This window comes from Bombina bombina, chromosome 5 (assembly GCF_027579735.1).
Source record: "Bombina bombina isolate aBomBom1 chromosome 5, aBomBom1.pri, whole genome shotgun sequence".
Taxonomy (NCBI): domain Eukaryota; kingdom Metazoa; phylum Chordata; class Amphibia; order Anura; family Bombinatoridae; genus Bombina; species Bombina bombina.
In genome coordinates this window covers 179,750,983-179,771,958 of record NC_069503.1, presented here as the reverse complement: position 1 = coordinate 179,771,958, position 20,976 = coordinate 179,750,983, and the positions used below count along the sequence as shown (strand labels likewise).

The 20,976-nt window shown below is 39.9% G+C and overlaps 1 protein-coding gene across 3 annotated transcripts in view; it reads left to right on the top strand.

The window, feature by feature from the left end:
* The window catches only part of KMT2C (lysine methyltransferase 2C), a 418,185-nt gene that overhangs the window by 65,609 nt on the left and 331,600 nt on the right, over positions 1–20,976 (top strand). For 2 of the 3 annotated variants that reach the window (XM_053713806.1, XM_053713804.1), the window contains exons 3-8: positions 5,192–5,308; positions 6,004–6,105; positions 6,355–6,459; positions 15,476–15,657; positions 17,395–17,559; positions 17,808–17,917. In XM_053713806.1, the coding sequence (XP_053569781.1) occupies positions 5,192–5,308; positions 6,004–6,105; positions 6,355–6,459; positions 15,476–15,657; positions 17,395–17,559; positions 17,808–17,917 (781 nt within the window). Of the gene's footprint in view, positions 1–5,191; positions 5,309–5,640; positions 5,786–6,003; positions 6,106–6,354; positions 6,460–15,475; positions 15,658–17,394; positions 17,560–17,807; positions 17,918–20,976 lie in introns of those variants that run through there. The other variant, XM_053713805.1, reaches the window with a different exon arrangement.

Here is a 20,976-nt window from a genome sequence, read left to right as displayed (position 1 = left end):
GCCAATCTAGAATTCGCTGTAAGGTTATCACGTTGGGGTAATCTGCTATGCATGGTAGTCCTAGTCCGCTGTGTCCTAGTGCTCTGTACATATTATTTCTGCCTATTCTGGGTCTACTCTTCCACCATATAAAGGAATTGGCGTGCTTCTGTAGTTGGGAAATATACTATTTAGGGGTGGGAATGGGGAGGGCTTGAAAGAGATATAAAATCCTAGGTAGAGTCGTCATCTTGATATACTGCGTGCGCCCCCACCATGTGATTGGTTTTGCAGCCCAGGTGTGTAGATCTTGTTGGATGTTGCTTGAGAGTGTGAGGTAGTTATCATCAACCAGTTGGGAGGTGGTGGGAGATAGTTGAATACCCAGGTATTTAAGTGTCCTTTTGTAATCTTAAGGGACAAATAAGCGCTATTGATTGGAACGCGTGTGGGGATAGGGATATGTTTAGGATTTCTGACTTTTGTGTGTTGACTGAAAAGCTAGAGAATTTCCCAAAAGTTTCAATTTCTCTAAGGATTACCGATGTGGAGCGCTGAGGGTCTGTGATTGTGAATAACACGTCGTCTGCGTATGATGCCATTTTAAAATTGTGTGGGCCTATGTTGATACCCTGAATTTCCTGGTTCTGCCGAACGTGCGTGGCAAAGACCTCCATGGAGAGGATGAACAGAATTGGGGACAGAGGGCACCCCTGTCTTGTCCCATTCTGTATGTTGAAGGGTTCGGATAGCATACCGTTTGCCTTTACCTTGGCGGTGGGGTGAGTATATAGGCTGAATATGCGGGAGATCATCTTTGGGCCAAACCCTAAAGCTGCTAGGGTTTTTTTTTAAAAATGTCCAATTGATTCGATCAAACGCCTTCTCAGCGTCGGTTGCCATTAGGACCGCCGGAATATTATGGCGTTTTGCGTATGTCATCAGGGTCAGTGCTCTTATGGTGTTGTTCCTGGCTTCCCTCCCTGGGACAAAACCTACTTGATCAGTGTGAATAAGGTGTTGTAATACCGTGTTAATCCGATTTAGCTAAGATCTTACCCAGGATCTTGATGTCCGAGTTAGGAGGGATATAGGCCTGTAACTACTTGTGTATGTGGGGGATTTGTTAGGTTTAGGGATTACAGATATGTGCTCTGTTAGCATGTCTTTGGAGAGCAGGACGTTATCATCTAGTGATTGGAACAATTTTAATAAGTGGGGTGCTATTATATGCTTGAATGTTTTGTAGTATGCGCTTGTGAAGCCGTCCGGACCTGGGTTTTTGCCGGAAGGCAGTGTTTTAATTGCGGACAGTATCTCCGCAATGGTTGTGGGAGTTTCTAGCTCATCTTTTTTAGTGGGCAGGACCTGAGGTAGGTTTGCATTTTTAATGTATTCTCGCATTTGTTCTAAGTGCTCGGGAGAAGCGTTGGAGTCAAGATTGTAGAGCCCTGCATAGTAAGAGCCGAAGTGATTAGCTATCTGACTACTGTCGTGGATCGCTTAGCCGTGTACCGTTACCAGTTTGTGTATTTCGGTTTTAGTTTTTTGTGCTTTTAACATTTTAGCCAGAAGTGTACCTGCTCTATTTCCTTCATAGAAATACATCTTTTTCAAATTAAAGCCTTTCTATGTGCTTCTTTAGTTAGGATTTTATTTAGTTCCTGTCTAACCTCGGTCAGACATTTAAATGCTAATAGGTCCTTCGGGTTGTTCTTGTGCACCAGTTCTAACCGTCTCATATCATATCAGGGAGTCAATGGTGCTATTGTATAATTTTCGACTGTGTGTCGTGTGGTTAATGCATTCACCCCTCAAAACTGCCTTATGTGCCTCACAGATTACGCCAGGGTTAGTATCCTGTGAGGTATTAATATTAAAATATTCTTGTAAGGATTTTGTCAGTGCCTCTAGGGTGGGTGGGTATCAGAGTAAGGATTCATCCAATCTCCATATATATTGGACGATCAGGTAGTGGCCACTGTAGGGTTATGAGTGTAGACGAGTGGTCAGACCAAGGAGTTTGTTGTATGTCAGATGCTTTAACAATAGACAGGTTGTTCCTATCTACCATTAGATAGTCTATTTGTGTGTATATTGACCACAGATGTGAAAAGAAAGTATAGTTCCTTTGACTAGGGTGCTATACTAGCCATACGTCAAGCATACCTAATTGTGCCATGCAACTATGTACTGCGTTAGGTGGTCTCGAGCACGTTGATGGCTTACCTGTGGAGGTGTTCAGTGGGGAGTCTAGGACTATGTTTAAGTCTCCTCCTAGAATCAGCGTTCCTTTTTGATTGTCCGAAACTAATTTTGATTGCTGTTGGTAGAATTTGTGTCTGTTACTGTTAGGTGCGTATACATTCACCAAGGTCACTGGTCTATGGAATAGCAGTCCTATAAGGATCAATATTCGTCCCTCCTTGTCCATCACTGTGTCATGTAAGTGAAAGTGGACGTTCCTGTGAAAAAGAATACCTACTCCATTCCTTTTTTTTGTGGTGTGTGAATTGAAAAAGCTTATTGGGTGTTCTTTGGATTTAAGTTTTGGTTGTGCTGATGATAGGAAATGTGTCTCCTGTAAAAAAAAAAAAAAATAGAGTCCCTATGCTTGATAAAACTCCTGAGGGCTATAGAACGCTTTGTGGAGGAGTTAAGCCCCTTCGCGTTTTGGGATACTATTGTAATAGTTGGATTATCCATGTCTGTATATAGAGTGTTGTGTTTAGTTCTGTCTGAGGATAAGTCTTACCCTGTGTTGGAAAGACAAAAGGAGTTCCTGAGTTTGGGCTGGAGGATTAGGAAAGAGGAAAAACGACAGCGTAGAGGGTTCGCAGGAGGATGCGATGGCTTGCTTTTCTCTGGAGAGCCATGGCAGGTGAATTGAAAAAACAAAACGGTCAATGTTAATAATAACAATATGTAACATATTTAACATCAAAAAAACTTGAAACAAAGGGTAAAAAAAGGTTGTTGTTTTTTTTTTTTTCCCCTTTTCTCCCTTTATGGGAGACTTTTTTTCTGGCAACCTGTAGTATCTTCTCCTTGTCTATGAATTTATGATAGCAGATGATAATGTCTCTGAGAGGTGCTGTTTCCGGAGGTTGCGCTCTCAAAGCTCTATGAGCTCTGTCTATGATGATGTTATCATTGTTGCCTGCTTCTAGTAGAAATTTAAACAGGTTCTGCAAGTAAGACGGTATATGGGCAGGAAGGATCTTCTCAGATATTCCTCTGATGTGTAGATTCTGGCGGCGACCCCTGTTGTCCAGGTCCTCCATTTGGGTTTGCAGCTGTACGATGGTGGTGGTCTGTTGTTGCAGGGTTAGAGTCATGGCATCTGTAGTTGTAGAAGATTCTTCTGCCTGCTCTTCTAGTTGTTGGACTCTGTGCCCCAGAGCGTTAATGTCCCGTTTTACCTCTTCTGGGCCATCTTTAATGGCCTTGCTGACTTGTGTCATATATGTGGTCAAGTCGTACTTAGTGGGTAGAGAACAGAGGTCAGAATATTAAGAGTGGAAGGAAGTGCTAAAAGCTAATAGGCTATTAAGGTAAATATAAATATTTAATACAATCGTACAAATTCAATACAAGAAATATAAAAGCTTTAGGCACTTTTACTAGCGCTCGGTTTACACCATTCACATTACCAGAGAACTGAGGTCAGCTCTAGTTATTGGTGTAGTGTCCCCTTCTGTATAGTGTGGTGTATGCAGCAGAGTGTCTGGAAGGGTCAATGAAGGTGTTTCCATATCCCCCATGGTGTCAGACAATTTGAAAAGTGCATTGTTTTCCTGCACTTGGGGTTGCTGGTTTTGATGGTTTGTCCCCCTGATTTCTACTCCTCAAAGCCATTTTAGATATGGAAGTGGAGGAGTTTACTTAGTGTTCAGTTATTTTCGTGCAGTTATATTTTCCATTGAGTGGTAGTAAGGAGGAATAGTCAAGCTCCGTTTTTGCTCACAGGGATAAGGCTATAATCAGCAGGCAGAGTTGCTGAAGCAGGGGACCACTATATTTAGGTTGAAAGTGCTGTAGATCAGCAGACTATAATGTTTAGTGTCTGTATGGCTTAGAGGCCTTTACAGTGGCATTTTAGCTGTGACTCACCCTGATTCACTCTGTTGTGTTCTGCCTGAGTGATAATGGTGTGCAACAATCACTCACTCCGCTATGGCAGCCAGATCTTGTTCCGCAGCTTCAAAGACACTGGATGGCCACGCCTCTCTGCTTTGCGGGCATCGTATGTCACCTGCGACCGCCTGTCGCCTTATTTGAGGGCTTAACTGACTGATGCACTCCGCTTGCACCCAGATTATGGCGGCACCTGTCTTCGTCGCAGCGATGCTGTGGAGGTAGTTTCTCTGCTGTCAGGTAGGCCGCGGCCGTTGCGTCTAACAAGATGGTGCTTACGCTTGTCCCCTTGCTATTTTATCCGCCTGATGTGACTCTCTAAGTATTGGGGCTTGTTATTATGCTTCGTGAAGCATCTTTGGTGTGTTAATCCCCAGGATGAGCAACCCACCAAGAAGGTCTGTATCGGAGCACTAAAACAATGCGGCCACGTTCTTCTTTAAACAACTTTCCAGTTTACTTCTTGGTAACTTACTGGTCTGGACAGACTAATCTTACTGATACTCGATACACGTTTCTGGGTCACGCCCCTTCATCAGGTGTCACAATCAATGTTTATGTATATGTATATTTTGTAAGAACTAGTTCCTTGAAACATATTGTCAAAGAGATAGTTCCTTGCCTATTTTAAGCTTGGATTAACACTGTTTAGAGCTACTAGATTGTATACATCTCTCCATTTTTTTTGTTTTTGGTGTGGACAATGCTTTGCTGCATTCCTTGTAACCAATAAATACAATATTTGTATTTAATATAATTTATTGAATTTTAGTTTATTAGTGCTGTTAGTGTGTTTGAGACATTTTATATTTTATGACTGAAAGCCCCTTTATTTGTTCCAATAGTCAATCCTAGCATTTCACACGCTAGGATTTACTATCACTTTAATTCTATATCTTGAGCAGGGCCATAATAACATAATTATTTGAATCTTCTTGGGTTAAGGTTTGTTAAAATATGTTATACTAAAATAGAAAGATTGGATGGAGAGGGCTAAGGTTAATAGTGATTTATCTAATTTTTGGGGGGGGAATGAATGGTATGTTGTATTGACTGTCTTCTCGTACCCCTACAGGGTCGTGGCTCAGGATTTCCAGCTAAGAGAAGACCACGGGGTTCTGGGCTCTCAGGACGTGGTGGAAGAGGTCGTTCGAAATTAAAAACTAGCATTGCCAACTACATAATCCCTGGGGTACAAAGCAAGACTTTATAGTTATTTATCCTGTTACTGTACATTTTAATTGATCAGAAACTTGGGGATATTACATATTTTGTAGTTCACAATTTTTTCTAAATTTTTCCTTAATAAAACATTTTTGTAAGTATATCTATAAATATTAATACTCAGGAGCACATTAAACATAATGTTCTATGGGCTTTTATTTGAATATCTAGTCACCTTAGACTTATAATATCATCCTATTCCATAAGTTCCAGAGGTTAAAAACACATTTAAAAATTAGCATTTGTTTAATAATAAAAATGCGGTAAAAAATTTAATGAATTTTATAATAATCAGTGTGTCCCTTTTAAGTAGAAAGGAACCTAAATAAGAAAAGCCATCTCCTTGTTGTTCAAAAATGGTTTTACTGTTTGCAACGCAAGAGAAATCCTTCCTTTCATTGTAAAAAGAGAAGAAAATCAGAGATCCTTGAATACTGAGTTTCAGGTGACTTTTGAGAACATTGCAGGATAATTTAATAGTTTTTATGTGGAGGAAAGAGCATATGTAGTTCACCACATATGTATTAGACGACAGTGTTTTTAATAGTTGTATGCTGCATCCATTATATGATACACTAATATGTAAACATATTCAGCCTGTGTCGGAAGTAGTTTCTGCATTAATATAGTTGGTCTTGCTTTTATACTGTGCTTTTGTTGTAGGTAACCACAATCAATATTCCATCATACAAAGAGGAGGAAGAGACCTCAATGCACAATACAGTTGTCTTATTCTCCAGCAGTGACAAATTCACCTTGCATCAGGTTGGAATTCAGTTGAAATATGGTTTTGCTGTTTGCATTTTCATGTAACTTTTTTTTTAATTAGGATTTATTTAGAAAAAAAATACTTATCAAATAGTTTTCCTTTACATTTTAGTGGGTCTCTTTATGTTGTTTTCCCCCCAATATATTAAATTACTTCATACACAGTCCTCTGTATAAAGTATACAAAGATGTTTCATTACTTGAAGTACTTTTTTCCCTTAATCTCTTGTGTTTATTGGCTCTTAGGATATGTGTCTTGTATGCGGAAGTTTTGGCAAAGGTGCTGAAGGAAGACTTCTTGCTTGTTCTCAATGTGGCCAGTGTTACCATCCATACTGTGTCAGTATTAAGGTAAGGGTCTTAGTATTCATCTTTTAAAAAATGGCAACTGAATTTCATTTACTACACTGCTAAAGTACTCACATGCATGTGTTAAACATGCTGACAGTATATGCATAATAAGCAAGATAACATGTTCTCTTCCTGGAGTCACACTTGCCTATTTGGTTTTTTTTTTATGTAAAGGATTTAACTCTTAAATATTTTAAGGGCATCATGGGAAAACTGTGTTCTGTCTAAAGCATCGCCCTACTTCAAAGCCTTTGAGTACTTAATTACAGAGTGCTACTAATCCCTTAAGGACATAGAAATACCCTGTTCCCATCCTTTTTTTTTTTTTTCCCCCTTGTGTCGTTGATGGTAGACTCTGAAGAAACATAATGGTTAAACTACTATCATGGAATGTGGGGGGGATAAATTCCCCGATAAAACGTAAAGCCATTGTGAATTTTTTAATTAAGAAAAAAGTGGACATTATAGGCCTCCAGGAAACGCATTCGTCTGAATGTGAACATCAAAAAATCAGGGCTGGATGGATTTCTGAAGTCATTAGCTCATCATACAAGAAATCGGCAAGGGGGGTAGCATTTGTACTACACCAGAAGTTGAATTATGTAATTAAGCAAAAATTAATTCATAAGGAAGGTATGTTTTTATACATATAAACATAGAAGGTAGGGAATATTTTATCGGGAACATATATGGTCCCAATAAAATAGATTGGAAATTTTGGAGGAATATTTTTAAAATTATAGATAAATTCTCAATATATGAGACAATAATTATGGGAGATTACAACATAACGCCAGATTATCTCCTTGATAGAGGGAAATTGGGGGGTAACCAGAGGAAAACAATTCCAAAGCGTAATTCAAAATATGAAAAAACGATAATCTCAACTCTATTAGATTTAGATTTATACAACTTGAGGGATATATGGAGTTTTTTAAATCCCAATAATTTAGAGTACACGTGTTTATCTAAAACACATTTGAACTTGGCACTAGAATTCGCACACACACCCTTTATAAAGATTTCATAAGGGCTTGGGCTTTCATAATGAAATTGGTGGGCTATGGGCATATGGTTACCAAACAACTGCCCCTTTTGGGGAACCCTAGATTTATTCCAGGCTTAAGTTATGAGGTATTCCATCGATGGAGGTTCAAGAACATTGTACATATAAACCAATTAATTAACCCCCTGTTGCTATGCCCATATAATTTTAGGGAGTTTCAGTTAAAATATGAAGTTTCAACATCAGATAAGTTCCATTTCTTTCAGGCAAAACACTATCTGTTGCAAATGTTAGACAAAGAAACAAGAATTGCTTATAAGCATGTGATTTTAGATTGTCCAAGAGTCAAAAAGGGTCTATTGTCCCTCTTATATGGTAAATTACAAACTCCAGAGACGGAGAGAGTTATTGAAGAGTATACTAATAGGTTGGGTAAATATAACCTTAGTACTAGTGTGATTGTCTCTAAGAGTTTTGAAGTTATTATGAAATCATCTAAATTTAGAGAATCTCATTTTAGATTAATACACTTTGATTATATCACCCCAAGGAGGGCACAAAAATGGAATAATTTAATAGATAATAAGTGCGTAAAATGTGGGGCGGTAGATCCATCTATAATTCATATGGTGTTTTCATGTCCCAAGATTAGATAGTTGTGGGGTAAAAATTTGTATTTTTTACTTATGGTAACGAAGAAGATTCAGTTATCGGGAGAAAACTCTATCTTCCTAAATAAGGAGGTAAACTGGGGGTCAAACACTAGATTTATTCAATGGGTCATAATCTTAACAAGATCCTTAATTTATGTAAACTGGATCAATAATAAGATTCCTTCTATAGGAGCAGTTAAAAAAATGCTAGTCAAACTATTGTTCCTGGAGGCTTATGATACTAAATTTTATAATAAAGGAAATATCTTGATTTCTCCAACATAGGTGTGTCCGGTCCACGGCGTCATCCTTACTTGTGGGATATTCTCTTCCCCAACAGGAAATGGCAAAGAGCCCAGCAAAGCTGGTCACATGATCCCTCCTAGGCTCCGCCTACCCCAGTCATTCTCTTTGCCGTTGTACAGGCAACATCTCCACGGAGATGGCTTAGAGTTTTTTAGTGTTTAACTGTAGTTTTTCATTATTCAATCAAGAGTTTGTTATTTTCAAATAGTGCTGGTACGTACTATTTACTCAGAAACAGAAAAGAGATGAAGAATTCTGTTTGTATGAGGAAAATGATTTTAGCAACCGTAACTAAAATCCATGGCTGTTCCACACAGGACTGTTGAGAGCATTAACTTCAGTTGGGGGAACAGTTTGCAGTCCTTTGCTGCTTGAGGTATGACACATTCTAACAAGACGATGTAATGCTGGAAGCTGTCATTTTCCCTATGGGATCCGGTAAGCCATGTTTATTACGATTGTAAATAAGGGCTTCACAAGCGCTTATTTAGACTGTAGACATTTTTTGGGCTAAATCGATTGATATTAACACTTATTTAGCCTTGAGGAATCATTTATTCTGGGTATTTTGATATAATTATATCGGCAGGCACTGTTTTAGACACCTTATTCTTTAGGGGCTTTCCCAAAGCATAGGCAGAGTCTCATTTTCGCGCCGGTGTTGCGCACTTGTTTTTGAGAGGCATGGCATGCAGTCGCATGTGAGAGGAGCTCTGATACTGATAAAAGACTTCTGAAGGCATCATTTGGTATCGTATTCCCCTTGGGTTTGGTTGGGTCTCAGCAAAGCAGATACCAGGGACTGTAAAGGGGTTAAAGCTTAAAACGGCTCCGGTTCCGTTATTTTAAGGGTTAAAGCTTCCAAAATTGGTGTGCAATATTTTCAAGGCTTTAAGACACTGTGGTGAAAGTTTGGTGAATTTTGAACAATTCCTTCATGTTTTTTCGCAATTGCAGTAATAAAGTGTGTTCAGTTTAAAATTTAAAGTGACAGTAACGGTTTTATTTCAAAACGTTTTTTGTACTTTCTTATCAAGTTTATGCCTGTTTAACATGTCTGAACTACCAGATAGACTGTGTTCTGAATGTGGGGAAGCCAGAATTCCTATTCATTTAAATAAATGTGATTTATGTGATAATGACAATGATGCCCAAGATGATTCCTCAAGTGAGGGGAGTAAGCATGGTACTGCATCATTCCCTCCTTCGTCTACACGAGTCTTGCCCACTCAGGAGGCCCCTAGTACATCTAGCGCGCCAATACTCCTTACTATGCAACAATTAACGGCTGTAATGGATAATTCTGTCAAAAACATTTTAGCCAAAATGAACCCTTGTCAGCGTAAGCGTGGATGCTCTGTTTTAGTTACTGAAGAGCATGACGACGCTGATATTAATATCTCTGAAGGGCCCCTAACCCAATCTGAGGGAGCCAGGGAGGTTTTGTCTGAGGGAGAAATTACTGATTTAGGGAACATTTCTCAGCAGGCTGAATCTGATGTGATTACTTTTAAATTTAAATTGGAACATCTCCGCATTTTGCTTAAGGAGGTATTATCCACTCTGGATGATTGTGAAAATTTGGTCATCCCAGAGAAACTATGTAAAATGGACAAGTTCCTAGAGGTGCCGGGGCTCCCAGAAGCTTTTCCTATACCCAAGCGGGTGGCGGACATTGTTAATAAAGAATGGGAAAGGCCCGGTATTCCTTTCGTCCCTCCCCCCATATTTAAAAAATTGTTTCCTATGGTCGACCCCAGAAAGGACTTATGGCAGTCAGTCCCCAAGGTCGAGGGAGCGGTTTCTACTTTAAACAAACGCACCACTATTCCCATAGAGGATAGTTGTGCTTTCAAAGATCCTATGGATAAAAAATTAGAAGGTTTGCTTAAAAAGATGTTTGTTCAGCAGGGTTACCTTCTACAACCCATTTCATGCATTGTCCCTGTCACTACAGCCGCATATTTCTGGTTTGATGAACTGATTAAGGTGCTCGATAGTGACTCTCCTCCTTATGAGGAGATTATGGACAGAGTCAATGCTCTCAAATTGGCTAATTCTTTCACTCTAGACGCCTCTTTGCAATTGGCTAAGTTAGCGGCTAAGAATTCTGGGTTTGCTATTGTGGCGCGCAGAGCGCTTTGGTTGAAATCTTGGTCGGCTGATGCGTCTTCCAAGAACAAGCTACTAAACATTCCTTTCAAGGGGAAAACGCTGTTTGGTCCTGACTTGAAAGAGATTATCTCTGATATCACTGGGGGTAAGGGCCATGCCCTTCCTCAGGATCGGCCTTTCAAGGCAAAAAATAGACCTAATTTTCGTCCCTTTCGTAAAAACGGACCAGCCCAAGGTGCTACGTCCTCTAAGCAAGAGGGTAATACTTCTCAGGCCAAGCCAGCTTGGAGACCAATGCAAGGCTGGAACAAGGGAAAGCAGGCAAAGAAACCTGCCACTGCTACCAAGACAGCATGAAATATCGGCCCCCGATCCGGGACCGGATCTGGTGGGGGGCAGACTCTCTCTCTTCGCTCAGGCTTGGGCAAGAGATGTTCTGGATCCTTGGGCGCTAGAAATAGTCTCCCAGGGTTATCTTCTGGAATTCAAGGGACTTCCCCCAAGGGGAAGGTTCCACAGGTCTCAGTTGTCTTCAGACCACATAAAAAGACAGGCGTTCTTACATTGTGTAGAAGACCTGTTAAAAATGGGAGTGATTCATCCTGTTCCATTGAGAGAACAAGGGATGGGGTTCTACTCCAATCTGTTCATAGTTCCCAAAAAAGAGGGAACGTTCAGACCAATCCTAGATCTCAAGATCTTAAACAAATTTCTCAAGGTCCCATCTTTCAAGATGGAAACCATTCGAACTATCCTTCCTTCCATCCAGGAAGGTCAATTCATGACCACGGTGGATTTAAAGGATGCGTATCTACATATTCCTATCCACAAGGAACATCATCGGTTCCTAAGGTTTGCATTCCTGGACAAACATTACCAGTTCGTGGCGCTTCCTTTCGGATTAGCCACTGCTCCAAGGATTTTCACAAAGGTACTAGGGTCCCTTCTAGCTGTGCTAAGACCAAGGGGCATTGCAGTTGTACCTTACCTGGACGACATTCTGATTCAAGCGTCGTCCCTCCCTCGAGCAAAGGCTCACACGGACATCGTCCTGGCCTTTCTCAGATCGCACGGCTGGAAAGTGAACGTGGAAAAGAGTTCTCTATCCCCGTCAACAAGGGTTCCCTTCTTGGGAACAATTATAGACTCCTCAGAAATGAGGATTTTTCTAACAGAGGCCAGAAAGACAAAGCTTCTGGACTCTTGTCGAATACTTCATTCCGTTCCTCTTCCTTCCGTAGCTCAGTGCATGGAAGTGATCGGGTTGATGGTAGCGACAATGGACATAGTTCCTTTTGCGCGCATTCATCTAAGACCATTACAACTGTGCATGCTCAGTCAGTGGAATGGGGACTATACAGACTTGTCTCCAAAGATACAAGTAAATCAGAGGACCAGAGACTCACTCCGTTGGTGGCTGTCCCTGGACAACCTGTCACGAGGGATGACATTCCACAGACCAGAGTGGGTCATTGTCACGACCGACGCCAGTCTGATGGGCTGGGGCGCGGTCTGGGGATCCCTGAAAGCTCAGGGTCTTTGGTCTCGGGAAGAATCTCTTCTACCGATAAATATTCTGGAACTGAGAGCGATATTCAATGCTCTCAAGGCTTGGCCTCAGCTAGCGAGGACCAAGTTCATACGGTTTCAATCAGACAACATGACGACTGTTGCGTACATCAACCATCAGGGGGGAACAAGGAGTTCCCTAGCGATGGAAGAAGTGACCAAGATTATTCTATGGGCGGAGTCTCACTCCTGCCACCTGTCTGCTATCCACATCCCGGGAGTGGAAAATTGGGAAGCGGATTTTCTGAGTCGTCAGACATTGCATCCGGGGGAGTGGGAACTCCATCCGGAAATCTTTGCCCAAGTCACTCAACTTTGGGGCATTCCAGACATGGATCTGATGGCCTCTCGTCAGAACTTCAAAGTTCCTTGCTACGGGTCCAGATCCAGGGATCCCAAGGCGGCTCTAGTGGATGCACTAGTAGCACCTTGGACCTTCAAACTAGCTTATGTGTTCCCGCCGTTTCCTCTCATCCCCAGGCTGGTAGCCAGGATCAATCAGGAGAGGGCGTCGGTGATCTTGATAGCTCCTGCGTGGCCACGCAGGACTTGGTATGCAGATCTGGTGAATATGTCATCGGCTCCACCTTGGAAGCTACCTTTGAGACGAGACCTTCTTGTTCAGGGTCCGTTCGAACATCCGAATCTGGTTTCACTCCAGCTGACTGCTTGGAGATTGAACGCTTGATTTTATCGAAGCGAGGTTTCTCAGATTCTGTTATCGATACTCTTGTTCAGGCCAGAAAGCCTGTAACTAGAAAGATTTACCACAAAATTTGGAAAAAATATATCTGTTGGTGTGAATCTAAAGGATTCCCTTGGGACAAGGTTAAGATTCCTAGGATTCTATCCTTCCTTCAAGAAGGATTGGAAAAAGGATTATCGGCAAGTTCCCTGAAGGGACAGATTTCTGCCTTGTCGGTGTTACTTCACAAAAAACTGGCAGCTGTGCCAGATGTTCAAGCCTTTGTTCAGGCTCTGGTTAGAATCAAGCCTGTTTACAAACCTTTGACTCCTCCTTGGAGTCTCAATCTAGTTCTTTCAGTTCTTCAGGGGGTTCCGTTTGAACCCTTACATTCCGTTGATATTAAGTTATTATCTTGGAAAGTTTTGTTTTTAGTTGCAATTTCTTCTGCTAGAAGAGTTTCAGAATTATCTGCTCTGCAGTGTTCTCCTCCTTATCTGGTGTTCCATGCAGATAAGGTGGTTTTACGTACTAAACCTGGTTTTCTTCCAAAAGTTGTTTCTAACAAAAACATTAACCAGGAGATTATCGTACCTTCTCTGTGTCCGAAACCAGTTTCAAAGAAGGAACGCTTGTTGCACAATTTGGATGTTGTTCGCGCTCTAAAATTCTATTTAGATGCTACAAAGGATTTTAGACAAACATCTTCCCTGTTTGTTGTTTATTCAGGTAAAAGGAGAGGTCAAAAAGCAACTTCTACCTCTCTCTCTTTTTGGATTAAAAGCATCATCAGATTGGCTTACGAGACTGCCGGACGGCAGCCTCCCGAAAGAATCACGGCTCATTCCACTAGGGCTGTGGCTTCCACATGGGCCTTCAAGAACGAGGCTTCTGTTGATCAGATATGTAGGGCAGCGACTTGGTCTTCACTGCACACTTTTACCAAATTTTACAAGTTTGATACTTTTGCTTCTTCTGAGGCTATTTTTGGGAGAAAGGTTTTGCAAGCCGTGGTGCCTTCCATTTAGGTGACCTGATTTGCTCCCTCCCTTCATCCGTGTCCTAAAGCTTTGGTATTGGTTCCCACAAGTAAGGATGACGCCGTGGACCGGACACACCTATGTTGGAGAAAACAGAATTTATGTTTACCTGATAAATTTCTTTCTCCAACGGTGTGTCCGGTCCACGGCCCGCCCTGGTTTTTTAATCAGGTCTGATAATTTATTTTCTTTAACTACAGTCACCACGGTACCATATGGTTTCTCCTATGCTATTATTCCTCCTTAACGTCGGTCGAATGACTGGGGTAGGCGGAGCCTAGGAGGGATCATGTGACCAGCTTTGCTGGGCTCTTTGCCATTTCCTGTTGGGGAAGAGAATATCCCACAAGTAAGGATGACGCCGTGGACCGGACACACCGTTGGAGAAAGAAATTTATCAGGTAAACATAAATTCTGTTTTACAAGAAAACATGGCTGGAATTCATTAAGTACATGGGAGAAGATGCTTTGTTAAACATATCACAGATAATTCCACTGTCTGAGGGGAGTGGGGAAGTACTGGGGTAGTTTTTTTTTTTTTTTTGGTTCGGGGGGGAGGGGTTGGGAGTAGACAAGTTCTGTATCTGTTTAAAACAATAATTTAATAATGCGAAGCTATTTAGTGGTCTGATTAGAGGACGGAAAGCTTTAGAGGAATGGAGAGTGAAGTGGAAAGAAGGGGGGAGTATTTGGATATCATAAGTTGGCGATGGCTGTAATAATATCTTATATGATTTTTTTGTTTTTTTTTGTTCATTTTTTCATTCTGCTGTATATTTTATATATGGTTTTTTCAATAAAGAATTTAAAAAAATACCCTGTACATCACTTGTCTTTAAGGAGGTTTTGACCTGTTAAAAGTGCAGGTATTATTTCGATGGCCTTTGTTTAAGATGGTGTAAGTAAGCGAAACATTGATGTACATTTATAAGTAACACATGCAAATTCCTGGGGGGGTTCTTCAAAGGGACATGAAGCACATTTCTTTGATAATTCAGGTAGAGCATACGATTTTAAGCAACTTTCCAGTTTACTTATATAATCACATTTCCTTTGTTGTCTTGGTATCCTTTGTTGAAAGTGCTACAATTGACTACTGAAAGCTAGCTGAACACAAATCTGCATCTAGCTCCCAGAAATACATTGCTGCTCCTGGGCCTACCTAGGTATTCTTTTCAGCCAAAGATATCAAGAGAGCAAATTACCTAATAGAAATAAAATGTCATCCTCTGATCTGTGAGTTACTTGAGCCATTATGGTAGCTTACTCCAGGCTACCTGTTGCCTTTGGGGAGAGACACACTGTGGCACAGCAAGCACCCAGGCGCAAGTTCCCTTTGATGATGATGCCTTGGATAAGCTTCTGACTAGGCCAAAACAAGTCATGCTTATTTTAAATGCAGTACTCAAAAGGGAACGTGAAATGTTTGGCAGTGTCTGCAAATAAAATATCTGTTATGGAAACCATAATTAGTACTGTTTGGCACATGTTCTCCACCAGATTGTCATCTGTGAAGTGTTCACAGCTTTTTGTCCTCTTGACAAAATGCTTCTCACAACTGTAAATCTAAAGAGAAATAGATATAAATTGTACATATTAAATAAAATATTTGCAATAACTAAGATTTTTTTTCTTTATTTAGCTTACTAAAGTGATCCTCCGTAAGGGGTGGAGATGCCTAGAATGTACAGTGTGCGAAGCCTGTGGGAAGGCGACAGATCCTGGTAGATTACTGCTTTGTGATGACTGTGACATTAGCTACCACACTTACTGCCTGGATCCACCCTTACAGACTGTACCAAAAGGAGGCTGGAAGTGCAAGTGGTCAGTGTTCATTACAGCTTGATTATATGGGGACTTCTTACACTCGAATAATGATAAATACTTTACGTCTATTTAATGCATCTTTATTGCAACAATCCATATGAAGCAAGTACAGCATTGCAGTGACACACATGCAGTTTTAAATTAGGCAGATTCCAAAATGTGCACTCAGCACCAGCAGCTGTCCTCGCTGAACCTCACATTTCAAATGTAAATAATCACTTACTGGTTAAACATATTCTGCAGTTGCTAAAATTGTTACTAATATAGCAACTTGACATAGTTATTTCAAATAAGAGATTATTCTTAATGTTGCAATGATATTCTTGGTTATTACTAGAGGGGAAAAATATTACTATAGCTTACTGGTCAGGGGAGACAAAGTTACTAGTCCACCCAATAAATATCAGAACTGTCCTAATTTATTATTAGTTTTTCATGGCTTCCTTCTAGTCCAGAAGTACTGGATTGTCCCTTGGCTTACATGTGCTATCTTTTGACATTAAAGGGACTGTGCACTAAAGCAAGCAGCAGATAAGAGTTCATTAAAGGGACAGTCTACACTAAAATTGTCATTGTTTAAAAAGATAGATAATGCATTTACTATCCATTCCCCAGCTTTGCACAACCAGCATTGTTAGATTAATATAATTTATAACATTTAAACTTCTAAGTTACTGCCTGTTTCAATAGACAGTCTCTTAATCACATGCTTTTTTTATTTGCTTTTCACAACAGGAGACTGCTAGTTCATGTGGGCCATATAGATAACAGTGTGTTTACTCCCAAGGAGTTATTTAGGATTTAGCACAACACAGTACTAAATGCAAGTCAATATATAATAAATAGTCATGTGATCAGGGAGCTGTCAGAAGATGCTTAGATACAAGGCAATCACAGAGGTAAAAATTATATTAATATAACTGTGTTGGTTGTGCAAAACTGGGGAATGGGTAATAAAGGGATTTATCTATCTTTTAAAACAATAACAATTATATCGTAAACTATTCCTTTTTAGCTGATTCAGGAACATCTTTTTAAAAGAGTTGTGCCCCATCACCACTGGGAGGTTGAGCTCTTCCATGCCTTTTCTGTACATAGATTTGCTATAGCCAATACTGCAGTATAAACTTTTTTTTTTTTTTATCAGAGGTGGATTTTTCAACAGCACAAACACCATGGCAAAATTAAGCCAATGATGAGAAAGGTGTGTGTAACCACCAATCACCAGATAGCTCCCAGTAGTAGGGGATATGTACGTATTGTATTTCAACAAAGGATACCAAAGGAACAAAGTAAACTTGAAAATAGAAGTGCCATGTTCTATCTGATACTTATTAATTTTGACTTTCCTTTTAAGTGAGAATCATTTGCTTGTTTATTTTTTTGAGGGGATTACATTTCCTAACTAGTTATTACCCTTGGCACACACAAAGAAAACTCAGTTATTAACAATCATAGAAAGGCATATATTTATTTATATATATATATATATATATATATATATATATATATATATATATATATATATATATATATATATATAGGTATGTACTGATGAATCATATATTATAAAATAACATGAAGTTAAACTTGGTTCATGAGAGCTAATAAGACAATTTACAGAGATGTAACTGAAGTTGTAAAGTCTCTAATCTCATATATATATATTTTATTTTTTTTAAATAATCTATTACAGGTACATGTATATTATTATTAATTTACGTTTCTTTCTAGGTGTGTTTCATGTACAAACTGCAAAGCAATAACACCAGGATTAAGGTGTGAGTGGCAAAATAACTACACCCAGTGTGCACCCTGCGCAAGTCTGTCTACCTGCCCTGTCTGTTGTCAGAACTATATTGAAGACGAGCTTATTCTTCAGTGCAGACAGTGTTACCGGTAAGTCACAGGCTTTGCCCAGCTTGAGGGGAGGTTCGCTGTGAGTCCTATAAATAAATGCACCAGTGTATTTCACAGAAGATATCATTTTTCAAATGATGTCTTATATTTTATTTGTAGATAAAACTTAAAAGTAAACCATTTTGGTACTGTTTTAAACAGGGTGAAGTATGTTAATGCCATACATAATATCAGTAGTACTTTCTGACCATGGCTGAGTTAGGATTTTTTTTTCTTTAAATATAAAGTTGGTCACATGCAACATGCCAGAACCTAAACACTGAGGCAGAAGTTGAAAGTGCTGCAGATAATGGATTTGACTGCTCTATGTGTAAGCCATATGTGATTCCATCTCCTGGTAAGTAGCTCTCTAATGCATCCATTGTCTTAAAATGCTTGTTATCAGTGTTATTTGTCTTTGCAAATAACTGGCAGTCACATGCTGACTGATTAATAGACTGGAGAAATTATACTTGCAGTATGTTGCTTTGTAATGTTTAACCCCTTAATGACCACAGCACTTTTCCATTTTCTGTCCGTTTCGGACCAAGGCTATTTTTACATTTTTGCGGTGTTTGTGTTTAGCTGTAATTTTCTTCTTACTCATTTACTGTACCCACACATATTATATACCGTTTTTCTCGCCACTAAATGGACTTTCTAAAGATACCATTATTTTCATCATATCTTATAATTTACTATAAAAAAAAATATAAAATATGAGGAAAAATTGAAAAAAACACACTTTTTCTAACTTTGACCCCCAAAATCTGTTACATATCTACAACCACCAAAAAACACCCATGCTAAATAGTTTCAAAATTTTGTCCTGAGTTTAAAAATACCCAATGTTTACATGTTCTTTGCTTTTTTTGCAAGTTATAGGGCAATAAGTACAAGTAGCACTTTGCTATTTCCAAACCACTTTTTTCCAAAATTAGCGCTAGTTACATTAGAACACTGATATCTTTCAGGAATCCCTGAATATCCCTTGACATGTATATATATTTTTTTTAGTAGATATCCCAAAGTATTGATCTAGGACAATTTTGGTATATTTCATACCACCATTTCACCGCCAAATGCGATCAAATACAAAAAATCGTTCACTTTTTCACAAATTTTTTCACAAACTTTTGGTTTCTCACTGAAATTATTTACAAACAACTTGTGCAATTATGGCATAAATGGTTGTAAATTCTTCTCTGGGATCCCCTTTGTTCAGAAATAGCAGACATATATGGCTTTGGCGTTGCTTTTTGGTAATTAGAAGGCCGCTAAATGCCACTGCGCACCACAAGTGTATTATGCCCAGCAGTTAAGGGGTTAATTAGGGAGCTTTTAGGGAGCTTGTAGGGTTAATTTTAGCTTTAGTGTAGTATAGTAGACAACCCCAAGTATTGATCTAGGCACATTTTGGTATATTTCATGCCACCATTTCACCGCCAAATGCGATCAAATTGAAAAAAAAGTTAAATTTTTCACAATTTTAGGTTTCTCACTGAAATAATTTACAAACAGCTTGTGCAATTATGGCACAAATGGTTGTAAATACTTGTCTGGGATCCCCTTTGTTCAGAAATAGCAGACATATATGACTTTGGCGTTGCTTTCTGGTAATTAGAAGGCTGCTAAATCCTGCTGCGCCTCACACGTGTATTCTGGCTAGCAGTGAAGGGGTTAATTAGGGAGTTTGTAGGGAGCTTGCAGGATTAATTTTAGCTTTAGTGTAGAGATCAGCCTCCCACCTGACACATCCCACCCCCTGATCCCTCCCAAACAGCTCCCTTCCCTCCCCCACCCCACAATTGTCCCCGCCATCTTAAGTACTGGCAGAAAGTCTGCCAGTACTAAAATAAAAGGGTTTTTTTAAAAAAAAAAATTTTTTTTTAGCATATTTACATATGCTAGGGTGTAGGATCCCCCCCTTAGCCCCCAACCTCCCTGATCCCCCCCAAAACCGCTCTCTGACCATCCCCTCTGCCTCATTGGGGGCCATCTTGGGTACTGGCAGCTGTCTGCCAGTACCCAGTTTGCAAAAAAAAAGTGCTTTTTTTATATTTATTTGGCTTTTTTCTGTAGTGTAGCTTCCCCCCCCCCACACAGACAAACCCCCACCACCTTGCTGATCTTTTTTTTTTAAAAAAATATTAAGGCATTTAAACATTTTTTATTAACACATTTTCTGTAGTGTAGCGGTTCCCACCCGCTCCCTCCCCGTGCACGCGCCCCCCCCCCTGCCCTCCCGTGCACGCGCGCGTCCCCGCTCATCCCCGCCCACGATCCCGCCCCCCGTGCACATAACCGGGGCCATCGATGGCCGCCACCCGCCTCTCGGTCCGGCTCCCACCCACCAACGCAGGGAACCACCGATCTCCGGTGCAGAGAGGGCCACAGAGTGGCTCTCTCTGCACCGGATGGCTTAAAAAAGTTATTGCAGGATGCCTCCATATCGAGGCATCACTGCAATAACCGGAAAGCAGCTGGAAGCGAGCAGGATCGCTTCCAGCTGCTTTCCAAACAGAGGACGTGCAGGGTACGTTCTCAGGCATTAACTGCCTTTTTTTTGAGGACGTACCCTGCACGTCCTCGGTCGTTAAGGGGTTAAGGAACATTGGCATGTCATTTGTTTTATACTTTTATTAATGTCATTATTTACTTTGTCCCCTATTCCTATAAGGAGAGACATGATGTCAAACATTTGAATTTCATGATTCAGATAGAGCTTGTGATTTTAAACAACTTTATAATTTACTTCTATTATCAAATATTCTTTTGTTCTTTTGGTATCTTTTGTTGAAAATCGGACTTTCGCTTAGACGCGTGCACGTGTCTGGAGCACTAAATGACATCAGTTTTGCAAGAATGTTATCCATTGGTAGCACTATTTCCTGCTGTGTAGTGCTTTTCAACAAAGAAAACCATGGGAATGAAGCAAATTCGTTAATAGATGTAATTTAGTTGGGGGTTTTTTTGTTGTTTTTTTTTTTATTGTATGCTCAGTCTGAATCACAAAGAAAATGTTTGAGTTTCATATCATTCCAATGCCGATTAAAAGTGGAAATGCAGATCCCACACTATTTTCCATATCTTTATTGGTTGCATAGCTGTCCCTGATTGGCCTCAGCAGAGAAGGAAACCTAAATTAAAAAGATGACTGTGCACATTGCTTTATAGGCTCTTAAACGTTACATTTATTTAATAGAAGCAACTAATATAATAAAAATAAATCTAAGTATGATCAGGTTCTTCGTTAAAAAATACAACATTCTATCTAGCATTGCTTTTTAGTATTTTTTAAAAGCAGTACAAATATACTGGATATTACTTGTGCTTTGATAACTATGTAAATATAATTAGCACAATTCCCAGCAGCCATGTAGATTTAGTCTCTTCATATGGCTCAAACCTATTTTA